Raw genomic sequence first — 13974 nt, 5'->3', positions numbered from 1 at the left:
TCCACCCTTGCCTTCCACCAAGGTTCATCGCCTTCCCCTGTGTTATACTTCCTCAGAGGCTGTATTTCCCCTATTTTTCTTCCTTACCACACCAAACATTCTGAGCTTTTAAGTACTTAGAGGGCTGTGTGCAAGCTCTGCCACATGTCATGCTCTTTCCGGCTCGCTGTGAACTGACACAGTAGCGGCACACCGGCCTCCTGAAAGAGACACTCGGCCTTATTTCCCAAAATGATTCATGGAATGGTAATCCAGCCTACCTCCATCACTAAAATTGGCAGTGAGTTAAGACAGTGTGGGACCTGAGATACCACCAGAATTTAGCACAGAATTAGTAGCAGGAGCAAGAACCATAATTCCTCGTTCCTTCAACATGCCGAGCGAGGGGTGAGGCAGGCGGGCGGACGGACGGGCACAAGCACGGCGTGTCTTTTCGCATCTTCCGTATTCCCGAGTTCAGCCAGTCAGGAGGTGCAGGAAGGTATCAGTTAGGACTGTTTCGATGGAGATGACTCCTCTCTTCTTAGATCTCTCTGATCCTGTATCCTGATACAGGTTGCACTTGGTGGAGAGGTAATTTCCGCCTCCCTGGCCCATCTGGTTGACAGTTATTAGACTGGTAGGGAATCAAAAGCAGCAGCAGCAGTAAATGCTGTGGAAATAGGATTTTGATTGGCCGCTGAAACATTATTATATCATAAGATTCAGAGAGGTGGAAAGAAGGTATTCATGATTTTCATCTAGGTAAACTAACCGTGGAGAAGAGTCTGAACGTTCAATGACATTTTGTGTGCAAGGAAGAATCTCTCTGTGTCATAATAATACAATGATACGTTTAATTCATTTAACCTTTATTGATAAAAGTTATTTTTATTTTTATGTCTGGCTTGGCAGTGAAGCAGTCTGCAATATCTACAAGTCAATAAAATTTACAGAGTGGGCATGGCCTCCACAGAGAAGTAATTCTCTCTCACCTCATTGTTTTGGCCATTTGATGTATTGTTCCACTTTGTAAGGAGTGCTTGCATTGAAATTCGAGAGAGTCTGGCTTCCATCTCAAAAATACACTGAATCATGGCACATGAATTTCTTTATTGCATAAATGCACTGTGTACACAATACACTCCTTTTTGTGTTGTTATTCACTTCGGTGCTGCTTTAAAATATATATATATATTTTTTTTTAATCAAGAATCGTGTGTGAGGGGCACATACATGTACTCATATATGTTTGACACACGCACATGCAAGAGGACACAGAATCCAGCTGTTTAAAACTACACAACCGATGGCAAGTCAATATGTCTGGCTTTAGTGTGGCAACACATGGAGACACGAGCATGCATAGAGGCAGTTTGCATGTATTAGCTCATCAAATCCGGATCTATGGGCTGTAGCAACACATACTTTTCTTTGTAATACCTAATCACTGAAAAGGTGAACTTCATTAAAAATTCTGTATTTTGACTCACAAGCATGAATCTGTAAAATTTTCTATTAAAAAATGTGAACTACAAATGCAGAATTTCCTCCAAATACATCGAGCTCCATAAAGTTACTCAGCTGGCAGCTACATATATTCAATATGCTTTCCACACAGTTATAAGTAGTTCTATATGTATGCCAGGATGAACAAGGCAAAAGCGATGCTTAAAGTGTGGCTTTCAACAATCACCAAGATGATGCAAGAAATGATTGAATTAATCTCAGCCATTGGGGATTGCTCAGGCAGCATGCCAGTCCACCATGTGTGGCCACTCTGCCACTCTAGACAGAGACCTGCCAAAAACGACGAGTTGGAATGCAGCCATCATCGATGTCTAAAAAATATTTTTTCAACATTCTGAGTATGCTTTGTGCATCTGGCCCTAAGTGAGCATGTGAGTCAACTGGTAAGTTACTGAGTGAGGGAGTGATTGTTTTTGTTTTTGTTTTTTTAAAACACTTTTTATTGTATATGAAATTTGGCACAAGCTTAAAAAACAGTACATAATGACAGTATATCCAGACATCTTTGTTTTTCCAGGCAACCGCACGGGGATTTTACAGACATCCCAATTGTGAACAACGTCCCCTCCCTCAAACTTCAGCCTTTCCCTCGCTCCCATCTTCAGAGTCTTCCCCCAGAGGCTCACAGATAAATCCCCTGAACTTATTCTACGCCCCCCACACTCTGCTCCATTTTTTGGGACATCCTCGATGGATGAAAACTGCCCTCTTGGCCACCATACCAGTGTCCAGATCTCTACACCATGTAGTCAGCGTTGGTGACACTATTGCGCCCCATTTCTGTGTGTGCGATGTTGCGCTTTGCTACTAACATCCCCAACGTGGCCCATTCTTGCAATGGGCGCGTGAGGTCGTTTGGTTCCCAAACATTTAGCAAGCATCCTCTGGGCTCCAGCATCAATGATACCTCCACCGCCTGCGATATGGTCCTCATTACTTTTACCCAATAGTCCCTGATCTTAGCACACTCCCAGACCGTATGAAAGAATGTACCCACCTCCCCACAACGCCTCAAGCAGTATGGGTGCGGCGCCGACCCTATCGTGTGAAGAGTTTGTCTCGTGTAGTAGACTCTGTGTAGGATTTTAAGTTGCACTAACTTAAGTGTGGAGGGTATTCCCACCTCTTGCGGTGATGCCAGCGCCTCCCTCCATTCGAATTCGTCAAAGTCTCCCACATCCCGGGACCACCTCTCCCTGAGCGCTACATGCGGGTCGGGTAAATTATTTATTAGTTTACGATAGGTCAAGGAGGTCGCCCGCTTCGGCATGTAGTCCGTCAACAGCCTGTCCTCCAGGGGGGTGGCCTCCGGAACCTCAGCGCCGGCCAGCAGGACAGCCCACAATGCATGTGTGATTTGCAGGTATCGAAAAAGCTCTGATGGTACTAAGTCATACTGCGTCCGAAGGCGCTCAAAGGGTATCACTTCCCCCTTGTGCCATAGGTCCCCCACCGTGGAAATGCCAATGGCATCCCATTTGTCGAATCCTTTGCACTGTTTTAGGCCGCCCAGACGTTGTGTTTCCCATAAGGGGGTTAAATGGGTTATCTTTCCTTTCCAGCCCAGTTTGGCATGTGCCTCATACCTCAGATTGACCGTCTGTTTGGTGGGTCCTATCACCGCCGGTGCTCGTCTTCTATTACATAGCGCAGACATCATGCCCTCATTTCCTAGCCCATGCCTGTCTGCCTTGAAAGCGGGATCTGCCTGCGGGGCGTGTATCCATTGGTTGATTACTTTCAATTGGGCCGCCCAATAATATAGCTTTATGTCGGGGAGTGCAATGCCACCATCGTACCACCCTTTGGTCAATTTACGCTGCGCTATTCGCGCCGGCCTGTTCCCCCACAGCAGTCCGGAGACCTGGGCCTCTATCTTTTTGAAGTAGTCAGCCGGTACGGGATAAGGTGTATTTTCTAGGGCGTACAGAAACCGAGGCAGCGCCATCATTTTGAATAGCGCCGCCTTCCCTAGCAGTGTCAAGGGCAATGTCCCCCAGTGAGCTGCATCCCTCCTTAAGCGCTCCAGTGGGGGCAGTAGATTTCTTTTTAGAAAATCATCCGGATCAGCCGTGACATACACCCCCAGATACTTAAAGGCGCCATCCGTGATCTGTAAAGGACAGTCCCCAGGGAGCTGTGGTGGTGGGCCCCGAAGCACAAAGAGCACCGACTTGGACCAGTTTATTGTATATCCAGACGCTCGGCCGAACTGGTCACATATATTCAGTAACACTAGAATGGATCGCCTGGGTGAAGTCAAACATAATAGGACATCGTCTGCATACAATGAGATGCGGTCTTCCCAGCTGTTCGGCCACCTAAGACCCCGGATCATTGGCTCCCATCTGACCCATGCCGCTAGCGATGCCATGTTGATTGCACTGAAATTGTATATCAGACTCAGTAAAGCATTAAGGAAAGTGCCCTGCTAGTGTTCTTCAACCCTTTCTCGGAGGAGTCATCCTGAAACCCGATAGGGGATATCTAGTGTTGTGCACTTTCTTACTTTGGCACCTATGAGGATATTGTTAGTGCAAATTGTGATGGTGATTTTAGTCCATGGACCAGCTACCAGGCCTAACTTTTGTCTGTATTCTGGAAGCAAAAAAAAAAATCACAAAACTTTGGCCTAATCACTGAGCCTTAGTTCACTTAGTGGATCATCAAACATCACAAATTCAAGTCTTGGCACGTCCCATCAACCTGAGATTGATCACAGGGTACTACAATGAGCATCAGTTATTAGGATAATATAAACATGTGTTATCTTCAGTGTCTAGAGGCACGAGCCTGTAGCAGTAAGCACTATATAAATACGTAAATATTATTATTATGTACATTAAATCTCTCTCTTTTTCCTCCTTAATCTTGCATTGCTCTACCTTTTCTTATTGTTTCTCCCTTTGTCTTACCCTGTGCGTTGCTTTCTTAATCTCATTTTCCATCTATTTATTTCTTCTTTTGTCCCCTCACTTTTCTCTTTGAATTTAATTTTGTCCCTCTCCTAGTTTTTCTCCTATTCTCACTCAATTAGTTTCATCCTCTTCTAACTAAACCCCTTCTTCGCCTGTTTTTGCTCTCAGGATTCTCCACTTTTCTTATACTCTCTTTTCTCTATATTTGTACTTTTTACAGCGTTCCCCTCTTTTGTTTCTTGGCCTTCCTCTCGGCTCAGAGCTCCATTCTTTCACCTCAATCCTAACTGACAAGACGTAGGAGCACGTGCAGCATGCTAAGAAGGAAAACAACACGTTGAGCTGGGAAACGGGGATAAGTAGGCACTCCAGGCTTCTTAATGGCAGGAAAACAATGCTGTGACGCGCGAAGAACGGAGCGTTCATAGTATCTCTATTTGCAGGTTGTGTAAAATTCCACTCGTTGGCTGATGTAGTCTCTGAGGCCAATGGCCCTCTCCTCCAGGCCGGTCAGTCTAGCCGATTTAGCCATTAACGCTTCACTCCCTTCTTGTAGTTCTGTCTCGATTTCTGAAAATGAATAAAATAAAATGAATAAATAAATAAATGGAAGGTAAACATGGTGGAAGAGGATGCGGGGGCAAATTCGATTAGTACAAATTACGCACATGAAATTCTACTGGCAAGCACATATGTCTCACGATCCGTGATCTTCTGCAGTCCTGAAGGGTGGTATTCCTTTGCCCTATCAGGCTTCTTTTAGAGGTACCGAGCACCTGCTACATTTTCCAGTTTCCTGATTGGACAGTATATCCTTGCAGAGGGTGAGCTATCTTGCACACTGCAGACATACATTCAACCTTCCCACTGTGACTTCAATCTTTAATTTAATTGTAGGAGCAGGGATGTAGCTGGCGGCCCACCCCGGGTCTCACGAGTTTTGGGGGCGGTGGCCTCCCTCCCCTGCCCACGCCCGCTCTTACCTGCAGCCATATGGCAGCAAACGCTGGAAATGCCCGCTCCCCCTCTTACATTTGGCCGCCAGAGTCGGCAAAAGCAGGGACCAACACGGGCGGCACAAGGCCTAGCTACGCCACTGTGTGGGAGTGGAGCCTATGGAAAAGTGACATCTGTGGCAGGCTCAACTCGCTGAACAGGCAGAGTAATTAATGGGAACCACACACTACTTTGCTCATGTGAGCCGAAAGTCCTGTGCGACTCCGGCTCGTTTATTTAAGCTCTCTGGCCACGCCTGGCCAGAGAGTGATACAATGTGCGACCTTTTACCCTGTCCCCAGGCAGGTCGCTCCCCTCACCGCCGCGCAGCCCCCTGTGTGACCGGTGCACGCTGCTCTGCCACCCGGGCTTCGCCCGCATCGCTGGTATTCCTGCTGGTCGCCCTTGCCCCCTTTCCATTCTTGATTTCTGTACCCCCGCTCTCCCTGTTTGCGTTGTTACTGTTGTGCTCTTTTGTCACCCTTTGCCTCATTTCCATTTTTGATTTCTGTACCCCCGCTCTCCCTGTTGGCATTGTTACTGTCGTTGCTCTTTGCCCCTGTGTTTTTGCAACCCCCGTTGCCCGTTTTCCTTTGTGCCCCCTGACTCTGTTTCCCGCCGCTGCGTCCCCGCGGCCCCGCCCCCTGCCTCCCATTCGCTGCCCCGCTCCTGCCTCCCAGCTGCTCCTCCCTCCCTCTGCCCTTCATATGGAGGCCGCGCGCAGCCGGCGCGCCTAAGGCAAGCCCGTCTGCGCCTGTCCGTGCCCGGACCGCGCCCAGCGCCAGTACCCCTGGTTCCTGCCGTCGCCAGGAACCCCGACTGAGATACGACACCGCCGCCCTCATCGCACTCAACACCGGACGACCTGCCGCCTGCCACCAAGCCACCCCGAAGCGCACCCATGGACCCTTCACCTGCCAAGCCTGCAAATTCACCTGCCTCCGAACCTGCACCCCGCCCACCGAACACAGCAACAATAACAACAACCACCTCAAGTGCATCCTCCTCAACACTCGCTCCGTCCACAAACACGCCATCGAACTCTGGGAACTCCTTGATACAACAGTACCAGACGTCGCCTTCCTCACGGAAACCTGGATGAACGCCTCCTCGGCCCCCGACATCGCCATAGCCATCCCGGACGGCTACAAAATCACCCGGAAAGACCGCGTCAACAAAACTGGAAGGGGAATCGCCATCATCTACAGGAACACCATCAGCGTCACGACCAACGCCGAAGACCCTCTCACCGCCGCCGAACACCTACACTTCCAGATCCACACCGACCCCCAGACCACCCTCAGAGGAACGCTCATCTACAGACCCCCGGGCCCACGGACACAATTCAGCGAAATCATCAGCCCGCACGCCCTAGCCTCACCAGAGTACATCCTCCTAGGGGACCTGAACTTCCACCTGGAGAAAAACAACGGCAGCAACACCACCACCCTGCTTGACAACTTCGCCAACCTCGGACTCAAGCAACTGGTGGACACGCCCACCCACCTCGCGAGCCACAAGCTCGACCCCATCTTCTCCGCCAGCAACCACGTCTCCTTCAGCCACTCCACCGGACTACACTGGACCGACCACAGCTGCATCCACTTCACCTTCAAGAAGACCAGATCCCACCACCACACGCCACAGAACCCCTGCAGATGCTGGACAGACCAGCTGACCACATCGCTAAGCCAGAACCCACCTATCAACACCCCTGACACCAACGATGCAGCACACAATCTCGCACAGTGGATCACCAACTGCGCCGACGGCCTTGCCCCACTGAGAAAACCCCCAGGCAACACGGGCAACAGAAAAACCTCATGGTTCACAGACGCCCTCAAAGTCGCAAAGAAATCATGCCGAACCCTCGAAAAAGCCTGGCGCCACAAACGGACATCAGAAACCATGACAGCCCTCAAGAGCGCCACCCGCGAATACCACCAGATGATCTGCACCACCAAAAGGACATCGTTCAAAGAGCGGCTGGACAACAACACCCACAACAGCAAGGAACTCTTCAGCATCGTCAAAGAGCTCTCCAACCCCCGCGCCAGCAAAAACGACATCACACCGTCACAAGACCTCTGCAACTCACTCGCCACATTCTTTCACCGCAAGATCGCAGATATACACAACAGTTTCGGATCCCAAACTCTGCCTCCAGCAACCAAACCAACGACCCCCACCACCCTCAGCGCATGGACCCCCATCAGCACTGAAGACACCACCCACGTCATGAACACCATCCACTCCGGCTCCCCCTCCGACCCATGCCCTCATTATATCTTCAACAAAGCCGACACCATCATCGCACCCCACCTCCGGGACATCATAAACAGCTCCTTCACGTCAGCCATCATCCCTGAAAGCTGGAAACACGCAGAAATCAACGCCCTTCTGAAGAAACCCACAGCGGACCCCAAAGACCTCAAGAACTTCCGCCCCATCTCTCTTCTCCCCTTCCCGGCTAAAGTCATCGAGAAGACCGTCAATGAACAGCTGACTGCATTCCTCGAAGCAAACAACTCGCTCGACCCATCCCAGTCCGGATTTCGAGCCAACCACAGCACCGAGACCGCCCTCATCGCAGCCACCGATGACATCAGGACCCTGATGGACAACGGAGAGACAGCCGCTCTCATCCTCCTGGACCTCTCGGCAGCCTTCGATACCGTCTGCCACCGCACCCTAATAACCCGCCTCTACAACACTGGGATCCGAGGAAAGGCCCTGGATTGGATCACATCGTTCCTCTCCAACAGAACCCAGAGAGTCCGCCTCCCTCCCTTCCGCTCCGCGGCCACCAAGATCATCTGCGGCGTACCCCAAGGCTCCACACTCAGCCCAACCCTCTTCAATATCTACATGAGCCCCCTCGCCAACATCGCACGCAAACACAACATCAACATCATACGCCGACGACACCCAACTGATACTCTCCCTCACCAAAGACCCAGCCACTGCCAAAACCAACCTCCAGGGCGGAATGAAAGATGTCGCAGAATGGATGAAGCACAGCCGTCTGAAGCTCAACTCGGACAAAACGGAGGTCCTCATCCTCGGACAATCCCCATCCGCCTGGGACGACTCTTGGTGGCCCACGACGCTGGGCACCGCACCGACACCCACGGACCACGCACGCAACCTGGGATTCATCCTGGACTCCTCCCTCACGATGACCAAGCAAGTCAACGCAGTCTCATCCTCATGTTTCAACACCCTGCGCATGCTCTGAAAGATCTTCCGGTGGATCCCCACCAAGACCAGAAAGATGGGTCACCCAGGCCCTCGTCACCAGCCGACTGGACTATGGGAATGCCCTATACGCAGGAACCACAGCCAAACTTCAGAAACGTCTTCAGCGCATACAGAACACCTCCGCACGACTCATCCTCGACATCCCTCGCCACAGCCACATATCCACCCACCTGAGAAACCTGCACTGGCTCCCCGTCAACAAGAGGATCCCGTTCAGGCTGCTCACCCACGCACACAAAGCGCTCCACAACATGGGCCCGAATACCTCAACAACCACCTTTCGTTCTACACCCCCACCCGCCAGCTCCACTCCACCAGCCTCGCCCTCGCCACCGTCCCTTGGATTCGCAAAACCACCACCGGAGGAAGATCGTTCTCCTACCTGGCAGCCAAGACATGGAACTCCCTCCCCGCACACCTATGACTGACCCAGGACCATCTGACCTTCAGGAAACACCTCAAGACCTGGTTATTCGAGCAACAGCAGCACCCCCCTCCCTTCAGCGCCTTGAGACCCTCACGGGTGAGTAGCGCGCTCTACAAATGCATTGATTGATTGATTGAATGTGCAAGGGTCCTTCCGGGCTAGGGTCACAGGGTTAGTCAACAACTAGACCACTACATCCCATCCCAAATCAGACTTTAACTAAATTCTTCACAAAACTCAACATGCAAACTCTGCAAGTCTCTGGCTCGGCCTCGGGTTATCGCTGTTGTCTCACTCTTTGGCTGACTGCTGGGCCGGTTGCTTCGGTGCCTTACGAACTGGGTGTTGGTTCACCTTCGGGAGTCGGAGGGGTTGTCGTTGGGTTAATTCCACTTTCTCTGACTGGACGGAGGAGAGACTGCCCGTGGGAAGTGTCGCTGTCTGCTTGCTGGTCTCTGACACACACATTGGTCGCAGGAGCCTGGACCTTCTTGAACTATGATACGTTCCGGGTAATGGTCTCTCCCCCTTTTATCGCTGTGACAGTGGTCCCTCGGGTTTTCGTGACAGTCCAAAGACCGGGCTCATATGCAGTGCAGAACTTGCCTCCGCTCCGGCGATTTCTCAATAGCACGGTACACCCTGGCAGGATCATTCTAGGACGGGCCTTCCTCCGCTTGTTGGCTTTGTCGTTGATTGCCGACCTACGAGCTTGCGTGTCCATTGGGTCATACGGCTCTGGCACCCAGTTGTCAGCCATGGGTAGGGTGTCTCTCCAGGGCCCTGCCAGCATCAGCGAACACGGTGACCTCTGGGTGGTGCAGTGTGGGGTACTTCTGTATTCTCGCAGGAATCTCTGAAGTGCTGCTTCGGGATCAACCTGGTCTGCCAGGGCGATGCGGAACACTTTGTTTAGAGTCCACATGAAACGTTCCACTTTGCCGTTGGCTTGGGTTCATTGAGGAGTGATGCGGGGATGTCTTACTCCCAGCTGCGTCAGGAGTTCTTTGAACTCCCCTCCTTGGAATGGGGGCCCGTTGTCTGTCTTGACCACTGTGGCAGTCCAAATAGCGCAAACGTCTTTTCCAGGACTGGTTATAAATGGTTGAACGCTGTTGACGGGAGGACTTCTACGATGGGGTACTTTATATAGCTGTCGATGATGATGATGGTTACTCTCCCATCGGGGAAGCTTCCAAAGTCTAGGCTCACCCATGACCATGGGGATGGCGCAGGTTCTTCGGTTATAATCGGCACTAGCGCTTCCGGGTTACTGGTGAGTTGGCACGCTCTGCAGTTCCGGACAACTGTCTCGACTGCTTCCTCCAGCCCGGGGAACCACACTTTCTCCCTCATTCGGGACTTCATCCTACCGGTTCCTTAGTGACCTTCTTGTGCCAGGATAGTCGCCCGCTCTTGAAGGTCCGCCGGTACAACGATTCGTGATCCCCTTAGTACTTCTCCGCTGTCAGCAGCACTTAGTTCCTCTCGGATTCTCCAGACTTTCCCCAGCCGGGCTCGATCTGTCTCGGTCCATCCGCTGATGTCGTGTAGAAAGTGTTCCCACGACCCTTTCCGCAGGGCATCCACCACTCGCTGAAGGACAACGTCGGTCTCCGTGTGTCTCTTGATCTCTTCGAGGGTGAGGGCCTTTGGACAGGCCCACTGGGAGATCATGTTCACGTAGTCTTCTGTGTGTCGCTCCTGTTCGGAGTTGCTGTCGGCGGGACCTGAAGGGTGCCGCAGGAGGAAATCTGCTGGGTTCTTGGCTCTGGGTCTGTACACCAGATCTAGTTGGTAGTGCTGTAACTGTATGGCCCAGCATTCAATCAGGGGTGGTGGATGTAGCGAGGTACCCTTGAATAGTGACAGTAGCGGTTGGTGATCCGTCACGACTTGGAAGGGATGCCCACTGAGGTAGAGATGAAAATGGTTGCACGCCCACTTAATGGCGAGAGCTTCTCGCTCAATCTGAGAATACCTGGCTTCGGTGGGTGTGAGCGCCTTGCTCGCGAAGGCTAGTGGGACCCACTTTCCTGGCTCTGTCTCTTGTGTTATCAGTGCCCCCAGGCCGACGGGGCTGGCGTCGACTAACAGTTCAGTTGGCTTGGTGGTATCGAAATAGGCCATGGTCGCCTTCTCTTGCAATCCTGCCTTTACTTTTCGAAATGCCTCTTCCTCCTTTTGGCCCCACGCCCACATGGCATCCTTTTTCGTCAGCGCCCGCATGGGTTCGGAGATGGTGGCAAGGTCGGGTATGAACCGCCCGCAGTATGTCGCCATTCCTAGGAAACTTTGCACTTCTGAGGTGGTCGTAGGAGCCGGGGCACGTTGGATCGACTGAGACTTCTGGGGGTCTACCTTCACGCCTTCCTGGCTGAAGACGTAGCCAAAGAAGCCAATGCATCTCTTGAAGAATTGGCACTTGTCCTTATGGAGGGTTACTCCATAATCAGCAAGGCGCTGGAGAGTGGCTCGCAGGTGACGGTGATGTTCCTCAATTGTTGCGGAGTGGATCAATATCTTGTCACTGACATTTAATACTCCTTGGAGGCCTGACAAAACTTCCTTCACTCCATTTTGAAATATCTCCGCCGCTGAGGAGATACCGAAGTTCAGCCTCTTATAACGCCCGAGTCCCAGATGAGTTGAAAATGTCGTGATGTAACGACTTTCTTCGGCTAGCTTTAGTTGGGGAAAGCCGGCATTAAGATCCAATTTGGAAAACCACCGGGAGCCATTTAGGTCTGCCATGATGTCATCTACGGTAGGTGTGAGATGCCTCTCCCATTTTATGGCCTGGTTGGGCATGCGCATATCAATGCAGAGCCGGATTTTCCCTTGCTGTTTTGGTTTCTCCGCTATCACCATCGGTGACACCCATGGTGTTAGTCCGGTTACTTTCTCTATGACACCTTGTTGCTCTAGTTTGTCCAATTCCTGTTCTACGAGCGGTCGTAGGTGAAACGGTATTCGCCGGTCCCGTAGTGCCACAGGCGCCACTGCCTTGTCAATGTGGAGCTTTATGGGCGGCCTCTTTATACTTCCTAGGCCTTTGAATAGTTGAGGAAAAAGTTCAAGGATGTCTTCAGTCTGCAGTGTCCTCACGGCATTAGCGAAGGTCACTAGGCCCAGATCTTCTGCGGTGTGGCTCTCTACTAGGATATCCGCTTCCCGGTCAACCACGTGGAACGTCGTGGTGACCTCGTGGTCTTGTGACTTCACCTGGACTGTCATCTTGCCTTTCAAGGGTAGTGGTGTTCGGCTCCGGTACGTGAAGATCTTCAACTGGGAAGGCGACAGCACTAGTCTCGGGTTCAGCCTCTTGTATTGCTAGCACCCCATGACATTCACGGACGCTCCCGTGTCAATGAGAGCTGTTACGGGGGATCCGGCAATCTCAATGGCGCATGTCGGCTGGGGTCGTCGTCTTCGCTTGAGGTCGCTGGCAAACGAGATCAGGTAACATTCTCCGTCTTCTTCAGTTGCTGAATCTTCGAGATACTGCCTGCACTGTGTTGGTGGCCTGTTCCCTTTCGGGGTCTCCGGTTCCTCCACTGTTAGGTGTCTAACTGCCTTCAACGGTAGCCTTCGGCCTGGGGCTCCCTTGTTCCTCATACCTCCCCGGCACACGCTCGCGAAAATATTGGGGATATTACATTTCACGCATACCTTGCCTCGTGCTGGGCATTCCTCCGGTGGGTGCTCATCTTTTCCATAGTGTCTGCACTATGACTTCTGCGCGTTTCTGGGTGGCCATCGGCCTCGGGCACCTCTCTGTTGTGGGCGTATGGCGTCTACTTTCTCGGTTTTTACCGTCGCTGGCTGTCCCCCTTGTTGGGTCAGGGCGGCGTCCATGGCTGTCGCCCTCACTTTCGATAGGTCATGTGATCGTGCCAGAACCAGGATGTCCTCCAGAGATATGTGTGGCTGCCGGAGAATGAGGGTCCGCAGGGTTTTGTTGCGGCAACCTTGGATTACTTGCGCTTACACCTCCTTGACCTAGTCATCTTCGGTGCACGTACTTGCCAAATCTCGCAGTTTTGCGTGGAAGGCATCCATCAATTCCCCTTCCCTCTGGCGTGCTTGTCTGAGCTTAAATCGTTCGTAATCGGGATTTAGCTGAGGGTCGATATGGGCATTCAGGGCTCTCACTGCTGCGTCGTAATCTGTTGGTGGTCCTGTATTAGGGAGGTGCGCAAACAGTTTGTATATCTCATCTCCCACGAAGTCTAGTAGCAGCGATCGCTTCACCGACCCATCCGTGTCCCTTGTGGCGATTAAATTATTGTCCAACCTGCCAATCCAGACGGTCCATCTGGGGGGCGCCGTGGCTGGGTCGATCAGCTCACTGAACGGGGGTAGGGCGCCGATCTGAGAATGCGGAGCCACCTGAAGTACCACCGGGGCCGCTGCTTGAGGAGCTGCCTGCTGAGCTGCGGGTGCTGCTTGGTTGGACCTGGCGTCTGATAGAATGTGGGCCTGCTGTGACGCTGCACCTTCTCACCGTGTGGGCCTCCTTTGGCACTGCCTCCACTCTCTGCCCGTGGGCTTATATGGTGTCCTCTAGTGCCTTAGTTCTGTCCTCCGGGGGTGTGGATGGAAAGCAGGGGCCAGTCTGGGGCACCTGGTGATGGCGTGGAGAAGGGCGGCTCAAGGCCTGCAGGGACGATGAAGGAGGTGGGGAGCTAGGGTCTCCCTGCTGTGTCAGGTATACGGGCCTTACAGTGTGTTTTGTGCACCAAATGCAGGAAAAGGGGGCGGGGCCGCGCACCCGCATTCCGTTGAGGACGCGCGAGCTCCATCGGTCAAACCGGGAGCACCAGCACTGCACGCATTGTTCAGGCGTACAAAGGGCAGGCA

The 13974-nt window shown here is 52.1% G+C and overlaps 1 protein-coding gene across 2 annotated transcripts in view; it reads right to left on the bottom strand.

Moving 5' to 3' along the window:
* Window positions 1-1072: 1072 nt before the first annotated feature.
* The window catches only part of LAMB3 (laminin subunit beta 3), a 318725-nt gene continuing 305823 nt past the window's right edge, over window positions 1073-13974 (bottom strand). For both annotated transcript variants that reach the window (XM_085647191.1, XM_085647190.1), the window contains exon 23: window positions 1073-4997. In XM_085647191.1, coding sequence (XP_085503317.1) covers window positions 4861-4997 — 137 coding nt within the window. In that variant the 3' untranslated portion in view covers window positions 1073-4860. The remainder of the gene's footprint in view (window positions 4998-13974) is intronic.

The sequence above is a fragment of the Triturus cristatus genome, chromosome 3_2 (assembly GCF_964204655.1).
Source record: "Triturus cristatus chromosome 3_2, aTriCri1.1, whole genome shotgun sequence".
Taxonomy (NCBI): domain Eukaryota; kingdom Metazoa; phylum Chordata; class Amphibia; order Caudata; family Salamandridae; genus Triturus; species Triturus cristatus.
The sequence above is the reverse complement of the archived record's forward strand: the minus strand, read 5'-3'. Positions and strand labels throughout refer to the sequence as shown.